This window comes from Neopsephotus bourkii, unplaced genomic scaffold, assembly GCF_033783945.1.
Source record: "Neopsephotus bourkii isolate Nb327-2 ecotype Australia unplaced genomic scaffold, CSIRO-AGI_Nbou_v1 NB_1030, whole genome shotgun sequence".
Classification (NCBI taxonomy): Eukaryota; Metazoa; Chordata; class Aves; order Psittaciformes; family Psittacidae; genus Neopsephotus; species Neopsephotus bourkii.
In genome coordinates this window covers 1-15679 of record NW_026901519.1, presented here as the reverse complement: position 1 = coordinate 15679, position 15679 = coordinate 1, and the positions used below count along the sequence as shown (strand labels likewise).

At 57.9% G+C, this 15679-nt stretch overlaps 3 protein-coding genes across 3 annotated transcripts; 2 read left to right on the top strand and 1 right to left on the bottom strand.

Annotated features, from left to right (window-relative positions):
* The first annotated feature begins 1220 nt into the window (after positions 1-1220).
* LOC133216128 (visinin-like) lies at positions 1221-5201 on the top strand. Its single transcript, XM_061360567.1, has 3 exons — positions 1221-1601; positions 3974-4085; positions 5091-5201. Exons 1-3 carry the CDS (start codon positions 1221-1223, stop codon positions 5174-5176), a joined length of 579 nt encoding a protein of 192 aa, XP_061216551.1. The 3' UTR covers positions 5177-5201.
* A 146-nt stretch (positions 5202-5347) lies between these two features.
* Positions 5348-8700, bottom strand: LOC133216127 (large ribosomal subunit protein eL28-like). Its single transcript, XM_061360565.1, has 4 exons — positions 8581-8700; positions 7635-7758; positions 7440-7558; positions 5348-5485 (listed from the first exon to the last, which is right to left on the bottom strand). Exons 1-4 carry the CDS (start codon positions 8659-8661, stop codon positions 5396-5398), a joined length of 414 nt encoding a protein of 137 aa, XP_061216549.1. The 5' UTR covers positions 8662-8700; the 3' UTR covers positions 5348-5395.
* A 1382-nt stretch (positions 8701-10082) lies between these two features.
* Positions 10083-12919, top strand: LOC133216126 (potassium voltage-gated channel subfamily H member 4-like). The gene is made up of 2 exons (XM_061360564.1): positions 10083-10294; positions 12758-12919. Exons 1-2 carry the CDS (start codon positions 10105-10107, stop codon positions 12901-12903), a joined length of 336 nt encoding a protein of 111 aa, XP_061216548.1. The 5' UTR covers positions 10083-10104; the 3' UTR covers positions 12904-12919.
* Positions 12920-15679: the final 2760 nt, after the last annotated feature.

Genomic DNA, 15679 nt, shown 5'->3' with positions numbered 1-15679 from the left:
CCCCCCATCCCCACGTGTCCCCGCTAAGCCGGGATCACCTTCACCCCCCCGCTCCCAATCCCTATAAGAGCCGCTCCCGAGGGGGGGGGCTCCATCCTCATCCTCATCCTCGCCGGGGTTGGGGGGGTCCCTTTGGGCTCCCCCTCCTCAGCCTCTGCTTCCTCCCCAGCGGCTCCCATCGCCCCCCCCCCCATCCCAGCCCTTTCCCATTCCCAATCCCATTGGACTCCAGCTCCCGACGCCTTCCTCCTCCTCCCCCCATTGAGGTTTTGGGGTCCCGTCCTCTATCGCCCCTCCTTCACCTCCTATCCCCCCTTATTGCCCCCTATCCCCCTCTATTGACCCCCATATCCCCCCTCATCGGCCCCCCATCGCCCTCCTATTGACCCCTATTGCCCCCTAACCCCCCCATCACCCCCTTTTGCTCCCTATAGCCCCTCTGTTCCCCCCTATCGCTCCCTATCAGCCCTCATCGCTCTCTATCGCCCCCTATAGTCCTCCTATCGGCCCCTATTGCTCCCTATCGCCCTCTATCGCTCCCTATTGCTCCTGTCTTCCCCTACAGCCCTGCTATCACCCCCTATTGGCCCTATAGCCCCTCTATCCCCTCCATATCCCCCCATCACCCCCTGTCCCCCTCTATCGGCCCCCATTGCCCTCTATCGCTCCCTATAGCCCTCCTCTCACCCCCTCTGTCTCCCTCCATAGCCCTCCTGTCACACTCTTATCACCCCTTATAGCCCCCAAGCATCCCTTATTAATCTTCTATCACCTCCTATCGTTATCGCCCCCTATAGCCTGCTCTATTGCACTCGTATCGCTCCCTATTGCGCTATCGCTCCTATCACAGTCCTATTGTCCCCTATCTTGCTCCTATCGCCCTCTATCGCGCTCCTATCGCTCCCTATCGTGCTCCTATCGCCCCCGATCTTGCTCCTATCGCCCTCTATCGCCCCCGATCTTGCTCCTATCGCCCTCTATCGCCCCCTATCTTGCTCCTATCGCCCCCGATCTTGCTCCTATCGCCCTCTATCGCCCCCTATCTTGCTCCTATCGCCCCCGATCTTGCTCCTATCGCCCTCTATCGCCCCCGATCTTGCTCCTATCGCCCCCTATCGCGCCCTATCTTGCTCCTATCGCCCCCTATCGCCGCTCTGTGCCGCCCCCCTGCCGCTCGGGCGGTGCCGGGGGGGGGGGGTGGGGAGGGCTGGGTGTGAGCGATGGGCACGGCGCGGAGCCGCGCGCTCTCGCGGGAGCTGCTGGAGGAGCTGCAGGCGAGCACGCGCTACTCGGAGGAGGAGCTGCGCTCGTGGCACGAGCGCTTCCGGCGGCAGTGCCCGGATGGGCGCATCTCTCGCGAGGACTTCGAGCGCCTCTACGGGACCTTCTTCCCCTGCTCGGAGGCGCAGGGCTACGCGCGTCACGTGTTCCGCAGCCTGGACGCCAACGGCGACGGCAGCCTGGACTTCCGGGAGTACGTGCTCGCGCTCCACCTGACGGCGCCCGGGCGCGCGCGCCTCAAGCTCGAGTGGGCGTTCTCGCTCTTCGACGTGGACCGGAACGGGGAGGTCAGCAAGGGGGAGGTGCTCGAGATCGTCACGGTGAGAGCCGGCCCCATAGGGAGCTGTGGGGCAGCTATGGGGGGAGCCATGGGGCTATGGGGTAATGGGGGCTATGGGGCAAGGGGGAGGTGCTCGAGATCGTCACGGTGAGAGCCGGCCCCATAGGGAGCTGTGGGGCAGCTATGGGGGGAGCCATGGGGCTATGGGGTAATGGGGGCTATGGGGCAAGGGGGAGGTGCTCGAGATCGTCACGGTGAGAGCCGGCCCCATAGGGAGCTGTGGGGCAGCTATGGGGGGAGCCATGGGGCTATGGGGTAATGGGGGCTATGGGGCAAGGGGGAGGTGCTCGAGATCGTCACGGTGAGAGCCGGCCCCATAGGGAGCTGTGGGGCAGCTGTGGGGGGAGCCATGGGGTAATGGGAACTATGGGGTTATGGGGGGAGCTATGGGGTAATGGGGGCTATGGGGTAATGGGGGCTATGGGGCAAGGAGGAGGTGCTCGAGGTCGTCACGGTGAGAGCCAGATGGAGGCAGCCCCACGGGGGGCTATGTGGCAGCTATGGGGTAATGGGGGCTATGGGGCTGGGGTAGCGGGGGGTATGGGGCTGGGGCTGGGGTAATGGTTATGGGGGGAGCTATGGGGTAATGGGGGCTATGGGGCTGGGGTAATGGGGGCTATGGGGTAATGAGGAGCTATGGGGGCTATGAGACAAGGGGGAGGTGCTTGAGTTCATCACGGTGAGACCCGGCCCCATAGGAAGCTATGGGGGGATCTATGGGGTGATCTAGGGACTATGGGGTGAGCTATGGGGTGTGATAGAGGGGCTATGGGGCAAGGGGGAGGTGCTCGAGATCATCATGGTGAGAGCCGTATAGAGTCCTATAGAGAGTCTATGGGGTGAGCTATGGGGTAATGGGGGCTATGGAGCCGGCTATGGGGCTAAGGGGTGAGCTATGGGGTGTGACAGAGGGGTTATGGGGCAAGGAGGAGGTGCTCGGGATCGTCACGGTGAGGACCTATGGGGAGACCCATAGAGAACTATGGGGTGAGCTATGGGGCTATGGGGGGTAGAGGGAGCTATGGGGTGATGCAGGGTATAGGGGGCTGTGGGGAGCTATGGGGTGAGAAGGCTTCATAATCGTATAATAGAGATCTATGGGGCAAGGGGGGAGGTGCTTGAGATCATCACAGTGGGAGCTATGGGGGGTGTGGGGCTATGGGGCCTATGGAGCAAGGGGAGCTATGGGGGCTATGGGGGCAGTGGGGGGCTATGGGGCAAGGGGGAGATGCTCGAGATCATCACAGTGAGACATGGGAGAGCTATGGGGCGCTATGGGGTGATGGGGAGCTATAGGGTGATGGGGAGCTATGGGGTGAGCAGGGGCCATAATGCCATGGGGATCTATGGGGCACGAAGGTGGCATGGTGAGGGGGAGAAGGGGCTGTGCTCTAATGGGATCTATGGGGTGAGCAGGAGCTATGGGGGCGGAAGGTGATGGGGATCTATAGGGTGAGAAGGGTTAAATGGGGGGGGGGAGAAAGGGCCATGGGGTGATGGGGATCTATGGGGTGAGAAGCTCCTGTGATCCAATAGAGGTCTATGGGGTGAGAAGCTCCTGGGATCCAATAGAGATCTATGGGGTGAGAAGGTCCCATTGTGCAATGGGGCCCTATGGGGCCCTGTGGGGCTGCCCCACAGCCCGGGCACGTGCAGGGCCTGCACTGATTTGGCTTTGCCCCCCCAGGGGTTAAATCCCCTTAAGCCTGATGGAAAAAGCTGGGGGGGGGGGAGGGGTTAAAGGTGCTTTGGGGGGAGGGGGGGATTAAACCCCCCCCCCCGGGGTTAAATGAAGGACCCAGAGCTGGGGGGGGGGGGCCCCATGGGGGCTCTATGGGGCTCTGTGAGTCTCTATGGGTCTCTCTATGGTTGTTATGGGTCTCTCTATGGGGCTCTGTGGTCTCTATGGGGCTCTATGAGTCTCTATGGGGCTCTGTGGGTTATTATGAGTCTATGGTCTCTATGGGTCTCTGTATGGTCCCCATGGGTCCCTATGAGTCTATGGTCTGTATGGGGCTCTAGGGTCTCTGTGGGGCTCTAAGCTCTCTATGGGTCTCTATAGGTCCCTATGGGTTTCTATGGGTCTCTCTGGGTCTCTATGCTCTCTATGAGTCCCTATAGGTCTCTATGGTCCCTGTGGGTCCCTATGGGTCTCTATGTGTCTCTATGGGTCCCTATGGTCTCTATGGTCCCTGTGGGTCCCTATGGGTCTCTCTGTGTCTCTATGGGTCCCTATGGTCTCTATGGTCCCTGTGGGTCCCTATGGGTCTCTCTGTGTCTCTATGGGTCCCTATGGTCTCTATGGGTCCCTATGGGTCCCTATGGGTCTCTCTGTGTCTCTGTGCCCCCCAGGCCATTTTCAAGCTCATCCCCCCCGAGGAGCAGAAGTCTCTGCCCGAGGACGAGAACAGCCCCCAGAAACGGGCGGACAAACTCTGGGCCTACTTCAAGAAGGGCGACAACGGTACCGGGCCAGCACCGACACACACACACACACACACACACACACACAGACACACACAGAGCTCAGAACTGAGCCAAACTGAGCCAAAACTGCCTGAAACTGACCCCAAATACACCTGAAACTGACCCCAAACTGACCCAAACTGACCCAAAACTGCCCCAAAACCGGCCCAAAACTGTCCCCAAACACACCAAACCACCCAAAACCGCCCCAAATACACCAAAACTGCCCAAAACTGCTCCAAAACTGCTCAAAACTGCCCCAAACACACCAAAACACCCAAAACTGCCCCAAACACACCAAAACGGCCCCCAAGCCGCCCAAAACTGCCCCAAAACCAGCCCCAAACACACCAAAACAACCAAAACTGCCCCAAAATGGCCCAAAACTGCCCCCAAACACCCCAAAATACCCAAAACTGCCTGAAACTGCCCCAAAACTGCCTCCAAACACCCAAAACCACACAAAAGTGCCCCCAAACCAGCCCCAAACACCCCAAAACTGCCTGAAACTGCCCCAAAACCCCAAGAGCACCAAAACAGCCAAAACTGCCCCAAAGCTGCGCCAACGCCAGCCCAAAACAGCCCCAAACACCCCAAAACTACACCCAAACCGCCCCAAAACCAGCCTAGAACACCCCAAAACAGCCCCAGAACACCCAAAAACCAGCCCCAAACCACCCCAAATAGCCCCAAACCAGTCCCCAACTGCCCAAACCAGCCCATAACTGCCCCAAAACTGCTCAAAACACCCCAAATTGCCCCAGAAGTCCCAAAACTGCCCCAAACCAGACATGAAGACCCCAAAACTGCCCCAAATCAGCACAAACCTGCCTGAAAACAGCCCCCAAAAGCCCCAAACCCACCCTAAACTGCCCCAAAATGACCCCAAAATCCCCTTCCCCCCCAAATACTCACAACCCCCCCAAAGCTCCATTGACCCCCATGTTGTGTCCCCCATGGTTCTCCCCCCCACTGACCCCCATTGTTATCTCTGCCCCCCCAGACAAGATCGCCGAGGGGGAGTTCATCGATGGGGTCATGAACAACGATGACATCATGCGCCTCATCCAATACGAGCCCAAGAAATAGGGGGCGGGGCACCCCAAACCCCGCCCCCCCAAACCAAGGGGGGGGCCCCTTTCCATGGAGCATCCCCCCAAGAGGGTATTGGGGTGCAGGGGGTGATGGAGGGGGGGGGTTGGACCATGGAACCCCCCCCACCCCTCACGGACCCCGCAATAAACGCAGCCGGAGCCAGGGGGCGCTGTTGGGACCCCTTTATTATGGGGGGGGGGTCAATGGGGGGATTCACGGAGCCTTCGCCGCCCGGACCCTCTTCTTCTTCATCACCACCGGCTTCTGGCTGCGCAGGAGGGCGCTGGCGCGGCGCAGGGCGGCCTGGGGGGACACAGACCCGAAATGGGGGGAAATGGACCCAAACCGGGGGGAAATGGACCTGAAATGGACCCAAAATGGCGGGAAATGGACCCAAAATGGGAGGAAATGGACCCCAATTGGGGAAAAATGGACCCAAAATGGGGGGAAATGGACCCAAAATGGGGGAAAATGGACCCGAAATGGGGGGAAATGGACCCGAAATCGGGGAAAATGGACCCGAAATGGGGGGAAATGGACCCGAAATGGGTGGAAATGGACCCGAAATGGGTGAAAATGGACCCGAAATGGGTGGAAATGGACCCGAAATGGGGGGAAATGGACCCGAAATGGACCCAAAATGGCGGGAAATGGACCTAAAATGGGGGAAATGGACCCAAAATGGGGGGAAATGGACCCAAAATGGGGGGAAATGGACCTAAAATGGGGGAAATGGACACGAAATGGGGGGAAATGGACCCAAAATGGGGGAAATGGACCTAAAATGGGGGAAATAGACCCAAAATGGGGGAAATGGACACGAAATGGGGGAAATGGACACGAAATGGGGGAAATGGACACGAAATGGGGGGAAATGGACCCAAAATGGGGGGAAATGGACACAAAATGGGGGGAAATGGACCTGAAATGGGGGGAATGGACCTGAAATGGGGGGAATGGACCTGAAATGGGGGGAAATGGACCTGAAATGGGGGGAATGGACCTGAAATGGGGGGAAATGGACCCGAAATGGGGGGAAATGGACCCAAAAATGGGGGGAATGGACCCAAAAATGGGGGGAAATGGACCTGAAATGGGGGGGAATGGACCCAAAATGGGGGGGCATAGACCAAAAAAGGGGGAAAATAGACCCAAAATGGGGGGAAATAGCTCAAATAAGGGGAAACACACCCAAAATAGGAGGAAATAAGATCCAAAATGGGAGAAAATAGACCCTAAATGGGGTAAATAGACCTAAAATGGGGGGAAGCAGACCCAAAATAGGAGGAAATAGACCCAAAATGGGAGGAAATAGACCTAAAATGGGGGGAAATAGACCCAAAATAGGAGAAAATACACCTAAAATGGGGGGACATAGACCCAAAATGGGGGGAAATACACCCAAAATGGTGGGAAACACACCCAAAATAGGAGGAAACAGATCCAAAATGGGGGAAAATAGACCCAAAGTAGGAGGAAATAAACTCAAAATAGGGGGAAATAGACTCCAAATGGGGGGAAGTACACCCAAAATAAGACTAAACACCCAAAACAGGGGGAAATAGCCCCCAAACAGGAAGAAATACACCCCAAAATAAGGGCAAACGCACCCAAAAGAGGGGGAAACAGCCCCCAAATAAAGGGAAAGAAACCCAAACTGGGGAAAACACCCAAAATAGGGGGGAAAAGCCCCAAAACAGGGGGAAATAGACCGAAAATAGGGGTCTTAGAGCCCTCCCATTGCATTTAATGACCCCCCCCAAACACCCTTATTGATGGGTCCTAGTCTCCTATTGGGTCCACTGGGTCCTAAAGCTCCCCTTCTGCCTTTACTGACTCCCCTAAGTTTGGGGATCCCCCTCGGGTCTGAAGACCCCCCCCATTGCATTTAATGACCCCCTCATAGTCATAGCCCCCCTTAGGGCCATAATGAGCACCCCCAAACACACCCCCATGGGCTGACTCCTATGGGATCCCTTGGGTCCTGAAGCCCACCCCTGACTGACACCAATGGGCACCACTGGGTCCTAAAGCCCACCCCTGACTGACACCAATGGGCACCACTGGGTCCTGAAGCCCACCCCTGACTGACACCAATGGGCACCGCTGGGTCCTAAAGCCCACCCCTGACTGACACCAATGGGCACCGCTGGGTCCTAAAGCCCACCCCTGACTGACACCAATGGGCACCACTGGGTCCTGAAGCCCCTCCTCTGCCTTTAACGCCCCCCCCGCTCTGAGCCGCGCCCCCCCTGACCATGCGCAGGTCCCGGCGGTACTTGTTCTTGCGGATGATGTTCCGGAGGCTGCCCAGGGTGGCCCGAGCATCCCTGCGGATCGTGACCCGGTTGTAGGACGCGGCCGGTTTACGTTGCCCTGGGGGGGGAAGGAAAAGGCCATTAAAGGGGGGGTATAAAGGGGTTTAAAGGGTGGGATGGGGGGGGGCACCCACCAGTGCGTTTCTTCAGCACCACGACGATGCCTTTGCCATCGGGGGCCGGTTCCACCCCCACGGTCTTGCGATGGATCAGGCCATTGTAGCGGAAGGAATTGCGGGACTTGAGGTTGTTGGGTTCCTGCGGGGGGGCAAAGGGGTTTAGGGGGGTCCCCATAGGGTTTAAGGGGGTCCCAAAGAGTTTAGGGGAGTCCAAATAGGGTTTAGAGGAGTCCCCATAGGGGTTAGGGGGTCCGCAACAGGGTTTAGGGGGTTCCCATAGGGTTTAAGGGGGTCCCAAAGGGTTTAGGGGAGACGCCATAGGGGTTAGAGGGTCCCCAACAGGGTTCAGGGGAGTCCCCATAGGGTTTAAGGGGGTCCTAAAGGCTTTAGGGAAGTCCAAATAGGGTTTAGGGGGGTCCCCATAGGGTTTAAGGGTGTCCCAAAGGGTTTAGAGGGGTCCAAATAGGGTTTAGGGGCTCACCAACACGGTTTAGGGGGGTCCCCATAGGGTTTAAGGTGGTCCCAAAGGGTTTAGGGGAGTTCAAGGGTTTAGGGGAGACCCCATAGGGATTAGAGGGACCCCAACTGGGTTTAGGGGGGTCCCATAGGGTTTAAAGGGGGCACAAAGGGTTTAGAGAAGTCCCCATACGGGTTAGGGGGGGTTCCAAAGGTTTTAAGGGGGCCCTAAACGGTTTGGGGGGGATCCAAAAGGGCTTAAGGGCTCCCCAAACGCATTTAGGGGGTACCAAACGGTTTACGGGGGTTCCCCAAAGGGTTTAAGGGAGTCCCCATGGGGTTTAGGGGGAGGGACTCAAATGGTTTAAAGGGGTCCCCAGTGGGGCTTAGGGGATGCCAAAGGGTTTGGGGGGGTCCCCAATGCTGTTTAGGGGTCCCCAATGGGGTTTAGGGGGTCCCCAATGGGGTTTGGGGGGTCCCCATCGGGTCTGAGGGGGGCACTGACCGTGCTGTAGGTCTGGTTGTTCCGCTTGATGAGGAAGCTGGAGCAGTTCCGCAGCACCATCCACTGCAGGTGGGACGACATCGCCCTAGGGATGGGGGGGGAATGGGGCTCAGCGGCTGCGGGGACCCCCCCACAGCCCCCTATGGACACCACAAAGGCCACTATGGACACCCCATAGGCCCCTACGGATCCCCCAGAGGTCCCTAGGGACACCACAAAGGCTCCTATGGACCCCCCACAGTCCCCCATAGGCCCCTGTGGACCCCCCAGAGGCCCCCATGGACCCTCCAAAGCCCCCCCATGGGCCCCTATGGACTCCCCACAGCACCCTATGAACCCCCACAGCCGCCTATGGAGCCCCAACAGGCCCCCACTGACCCCCCCATAGCGCCCTATGGACCTCCCTTGGCCCCCCCATTGACCCCCACAGCACCTCACTGACCCCCAGAGTCCCCCATAGCACCCCCATGGACCCCCATAGGACCCTATTGCCCCCCATTGCCCCCCATAGCCCCCTATGGACCCCCCATAGCCCCCCATTGCCCCCCATGGCCGCAGCCCCACGCGGCACCTCCGCTCGCTGCCGCAGCCGGAAACGGAAGGAGCGTCAGAGCCGAGGCGCGGCCAGAGCAGCCCTGGGCTTCGGCAACTTCCGGTTCTCTTCGGCAATCTCCGGCTTCGGCAACTTCCGGTTTCGTTCGGAAATCTTCGGCAATATCCGGAAATGCCCCTAAAATGCCCCTAAAATGCCCCAAAATGCCCTCAAACGGCCCCCCATGGCCGTAAAAGCAGCCGGAAATACCCCAAACCTGCCCAAAATGCCCCCAAATGACCCGAAATCCACCCAAATTTCCCCAAATCACCTCAAATGAGCCCCAAAGTGCCTTTAATTATGATGGGGGGCTATGGAGGGGGCAAAAGGGGGCTGGGGGGATGCATGGGGCTGGGGGGGATGTATGGGGCTTAGAGGGGATGTATGGGGCAAGGGGGATGTATGGGGCTGGGGGAGATGTATGGGGCTGGGGGGATGCATGGGGTTGGAGGGGATGTATGGGGCAAGGGGGATGTATGGGGCTGGGGGGGCTGTATGGGGCAAGGGGGATGTATGGGGCGGGGGGCTGTCATGGGTTGGGGGGCTGTATGGGGCTGGGGGAGGATGCATGGGTTGGGGGGCTGTATGGGGCTGGGGGGGCTGTATGGGGCTGGGGGGATGTATGCGGCTGGGGGAGATGTATGGGGCTGGGGGGGATGCATGAGGTTGGAGGGGCTGTATGGGGCTGGGGGGGAATGTATGGGGCTGGGGGAGATGTATGGTGCTGGGGGGCATGTATGGGGTGGGGTGGGATGCATGGGGCTGGGGTGATCTATGGGGCTGGGGGGGCACTTGTAGGGCAGGAATAGTGCTTGGGGGGGGCTATGGAGGTCTATGGGGGGGCGGGGGGGAGGAGCTTCCCCCTATGCTCCTGTGCAGTGATTGGGGAGCGTGGCGGTGACGTCACGGGGGCGTGGCGGTGACGTCAGGCGATGGCCGGCGCGGGGCAGCGGCTGCTGCTGGCGCTGGTGCTGGGGGGGGCGGCGCTGTGGGGGGAGGGGGGGGCCCCGTTCGAGCTGCGCGAGGCCCTGGGGGGGCTGCGGGGGGAGAACGCGAGGCTCGAGGGGGCCCTGAGGAACCTGAGCAGGGCCCTGGGGCTGCTGCGGCTGCGGGAGCCCCCCGGTGAGTGCCCCGGAGACCCCACTGAGACCCCATTGACCCCTATGGAGATCCCATTGAGACCCACTGATCCCTATGGACACCCATTGATCCCTATGGACACCCCACTGATCCCTATGGAGAACCCGTTGATCCCTATGGAGAACCCACTGATCCCTATGGAGAACCCGTTGATCCCTATGGAGAACCCACTGATCCCTATGGAGAACCCGTTGATCCCTATGGAGAACCCACTGATCCCTATGGAGAACCCGTTGATCCCTATGGAGAACCCACTGATCCCTATGGAGAACCCGTTGATCCCTATGGAGAACCCACTGATCCCTATGGACACCCATTGATCCCTATGGAGAACCCACTGATCCCTATGGAGAACCCGTTGATCCCTATGGAGAACCCACTGATCCCTATGGAGAACCCGTTGATCCCTATGGAGAACCCACTGATCCCTATGGAGACCCCACTGAGACCCCCTTGACCCCTATGGAGAACCCGTTGAGACCCACTGATCCCTATGGAGAACCCACTGATCCCTATGGAGATCCCATTGATCCCTATGGATACCCCATTGATCCCTATGGAGAACCCACTGATCCCTATGGAGACCCCATTGATTCCTATGGAGAACCCATTGATCCCTATGGAGAACCCGCTGAGACCCCACTGATCCCTATGGAGAACCCACTGATCCCTATGGAGACCCCACTGATCCCTATGGAGACCCCATTGATCCCTATGGAGAACCCGCTGAGACCCCACTGATCCCTATGCAGACCCCATTGAGACTCATTGAGACCCCATTGATCCCTATGGAGAACCCACTGATCCCTACGGAGAACCCACTGATCACTATGGAGAACGTATTGATCCCTATGGAGACCCCATTGATCCCTATGGAGAACCCATTGATCCCTATGGAGACCCCACTGATCCCTATGGAGAACCCATTGAGACCCCATTGATCCCTATGGAGACCCCGTTGATCCCTATGGAGAACCCATTGATACCTATGGAGAACCCATTGATCCTTATGGAGACCCCATTGATCCCTATGGAGAACCCATTGAGACCCCATTGATCCCTATGGAGAACCTACTGATCCTTATGGAGACCCCACTGATCCCTATGGAGACCCCACTGATCCCTATGGAGAACCCATTGAGACCACATTGACACCTATGGAGACCCCACTGATCCCTATGGAGAACCCATTGAGACCCCATTGATCCCTATGGAGACCCCGTTGATCCCTATGGAGAACCCATTGATACCTATGGAGAACCCATTGATCCTTATGGAGACCCCATTGATCCCTATGGAGAACCCATTGAGACCCCATTGATCCCTATGGAGAACCTACTGATCCTTATGGAGACCCCACTGATCCCTATGGAGACCCCACTGATCCCTATGGAGAACCCATTGAGACCACATTGACACCTATGGAGACCCCACTGATCCCTATGGAGAACCCATTGATCCCTATGGAGAACCCATTGATCCTTATGGAGACCCCATTGATCCCTATGGAGAACCCATTGAGACCCCATTGATCCCTATGGAGACCCATTGATCCCTATGGAGAACCCACTGATCCATATGGAGACCCCATCGATCCCTATGGAAAACCCACTGATGCCTATGGAGACCCCACTGATCCCTATGGAGACCCCATTGATCCCTATGGAGAACCCACTGAGACCCATTGATACCGCACTGATCCCTATGGAGACCCCATTGAGACCCCATTGATCCCTATGGAAACCCCACTGAGACCCATTGATCGCTATGGAGACCCCATTGAGACCCATTTACCCCTATGGAGACCCCATTGAGCCCCCCAAGTGAGTGCTGAGACCCCTGCCATTGAGTCCTCCCCATTGATCCTTACTGATCCCCACTGATCCCCATTGAACCCCCTGGTGAGTGCCAAGACCCCCCATTGAGAACCCCTCAATGAGACCCCCCCATTGATCACTACTGAGCCCCACTGAGCCCCCAGTGAGTGCTGAGCCCCCCCATTGAGCCCCCACTGAGAACCCCCACTGACACCCCCCCATTGAGAACCCCTATCAATTCCTATTGATACCCCATTGGCATCCATTGATACCCATTGATACCCCCCCCATTAATCCCAATTGATCCCCATTCAGAACCCCCCATTGATACCCCCCCATTGACCTCCACTGATACCCATTGACCCCCCCAGTGAGTGTGGAGCCCCCCCCAAAGGGAACCCCCCATTGATCTCCTATTGATGCCCACTGAGACCCCCATGGACACCCCCTCATTGACACCCCATTAATCCCCATGGACACCCCCAGTGAATGGGGACACCCACATTGATAACCCATTGAACCCCCCCAATGAAGGGGGAACCCCCCATTGATACCCATTGAAACCCCCAGTGAACGGGGACCCCCCCATTGATACCCCCCCATTAACCCCCTTTCCCCCCCCCCCCAGACCTCAGCTGGACTCAAGGCCCCCCCTTCCCGGACCAGCCCCCCCCTTGCTATAGGGGGGCCCCCCCCACTTCGGCTGCAGCCCCTCCCCCCACTTTGGGGGGGGTCACCCTGGGGGTGGGGGGCATCGCCCTCCTGATGCTCTGAGCCCCCCCCCATCGCATCCAGCACCCATTGAGGTACGTGCCCCCCCCCCCATTAATTAACGCTGTGTTAATTAGAGCATGAATATGGGGCGGTCGATGGCGCGGGGGGCACTTCCCCCCCTCCATCCCATAATACTATGGGGGGGGCGTGTCCAATACTGATGTCCTCATTGACCCCCCCCCAGGTGCTGTGCCCCATAGATTTGGGGCTGGAAGAGGGTGACCCCCAACTGCCCCCCCCCAGGTGATGTGAGCCCCCCCCCCTTAATTAAACACCTTTGGGAATGGGGGAGTGGTCCCATGGGTGCCCCCCCCATCAGACTTATGGGTGCCCCCCCCACTTAGGGGTCCCACCCCACCTATGGGTGCCCCCCCCACTTATGGGTCCCACCCCACTTATGGGTGCCCCCCCGACTTATGGGTCCCACCCCACCTATGGGTGCCCCCCCCACTTATGGGTCCCACCCCACCTATGGGTGCCCCCCCCACTTATGGGTCCCACCCCACTTATGGGTGCCCCCCCCCACTTATGGGTCCCACCCCACCTATGGGTGCCCCCCCCACTTATGGGTCCCACCCCACTTATGGGTGCCTCCCCCACTTAGGGGTCCCACCTCACCTATGGGTGCCCCCCCCTCCAGCACTTGCAGTTATTCTCAGCAGGTTATTGATGGGGATTTGGGGTGAAAAGAGGCTGAACTGGGTCAAAATCCAAAATAATTGGTCAAAATCCATCATACTTGGGTTAAAATCCATCAGAATTGGTTAAAATCTATCAGAATTGGTCAAAATCCATCATACTTGGGTTAAAATCCATCAGAATTGGTTAAAATCTATCAGAATTGGTCAAAATGCACCAGAATTGGTCAAAATCCATCAGAATTGGGTTTAAATCCATCAGAATTGGTCAAAATCCATCAGAATTGGTCAAAATGCACCAGAATTGGTCAAAATCCATCAGAATCGGGTCAAAATCCATCAGAATTGGTCAAAATCCATCAGAAATGGTCAAAATCCATCAGAATTGGGCCAAAATCACTCAGAATTGGTCAAAATCCATCAGAATTGGGTCAAAATCCATCAGAATCGGGTCAAAATCATCAGAATCGGGTCAAAATCCATCAGAATTGGTCAAAATCCATCAGAAATGGTCAAAATCCATCAGAATTGGGCCAAAATCACTCAGAATTGGTCAAAATCCATCAGAATTGGGTCAAAATCCATCAGAATTGGGTCAAAATCCATCAGAATCGGGTCAAAATCCATCAGAATTGGTTAAAATCCATCAGAAATGGTCAAAATCCATCAGAATTGGGCCAAAATCACTCAGAATTGGTCAAAATCCATCAGAATTGGGTCAAAATCCATCAGAATTGGGTCAAAATCCATCAGAATCGGGTCAAAATCCATCAGAATCGGGTCAAAATCCATCAGAATTGGTTAAAATCCATCAGAAATGGCCAAAATCCATTAAAAAGCAAGAGAATTCCTCAGAATGCATCAGAATTGGTCAAGATCCCTCAAAACAGGGTCAGAATTGGTCAAAATCCACCAGAATTGGCGCACATCCACCCGAAGGCATCGGAATTGAGTTCAGATCCACCGGAATTGGTCCAACCCCATCAGACCCCATGAGGCCGGATCCAAACCCATTGCCATGGGACCGGACCCCACCGGAGTGGCTCCAAAGCCCCCGATTGCTCAAACCCGCAGGGATGCGCCTGAAGCCTCAGCAGCTGGCCCCAAATTGGGTCAGAATCGCCCCCAATGGGCTCCAAGCCCCCCCATGGGGTGCGAGGGGGGAGCCCCCCTTTAGAGCAGGGTGCAGCGGGGGGGGGGCGGAGGGGGGGGCAGTGGGGGGAGGGCTCCCATCAGATCCAGGCTGCCGGGCACTGGGGACCTGGGGGGGGACCTCGAATGGGGCCCAACTGGGGGGGACCCCAAAGGGGGGGTCCCAGGGGTTGGGGTCACGGGGGGGGACCCCAAAACGGGCCTTGGTGTTGTTGGGGGCGGCGCCAATTGCAGCCAGGTGGGTTCCGGACTTGTTATCACGATATGGGTGGGTTCTGGCCTCATTATCGCGATAGGGGCGGGTTTCGGCTTTGCTATCACGATAGGGGCCAATTCTGGACTCATTGTCGCCCTAGGGATGGGTTCTGGCCTTGTTATCGCGACAGCAGTGGGTTCCATGCTCGTTATCACCCTACAAGCGGGTTCTGGCCTTGGTATCACCCCAGGGGCAGGTTCTGGCCTCGTTATCGCGATAGGGGAGGGTTCTGGCCTCGTTATCGCAATAGGGGCGGGTTTCGGCTTTGCTATCGCGATAGGGGCTGAGTCTGGACTCACTGCCACCCTAGGGATAGGTTCTGACCTTGTTGTCGCGATAGCAGTGGGTTCCACGCTCGTTACCACCCTATGAGCGGGTTCTGGCCTCGGTATCGCTTTAGGGGCAGGTTCTGGCCTTGTTATTGCGATAGGGGCAGGCTCTGCCCTTGTTATCGCGATAGGGGAGGGTTCTGACCCTGTTTTTGCGATAGGGGATGGTTCCGGCCTCGTTATCGTGCTGGGGGTGGGTTCCAACCCTGTTTTTGCGATAGGGGCAGGTTCCGGCCTCGGTGTCGCGATAGGGGTGGGTTCCTGCCTCGTTATCGCGCTGGGGGCGGGGTCCGGCCTCGCTATCGCGAGAGGGGCGGGGCCGGGCAGGACGCGGGTCTGGACGCCGCGGCCGCGCATGCGCAGCACATCCGGGAGCTGCGCCAGAAGCGCGCGGGCCGAGG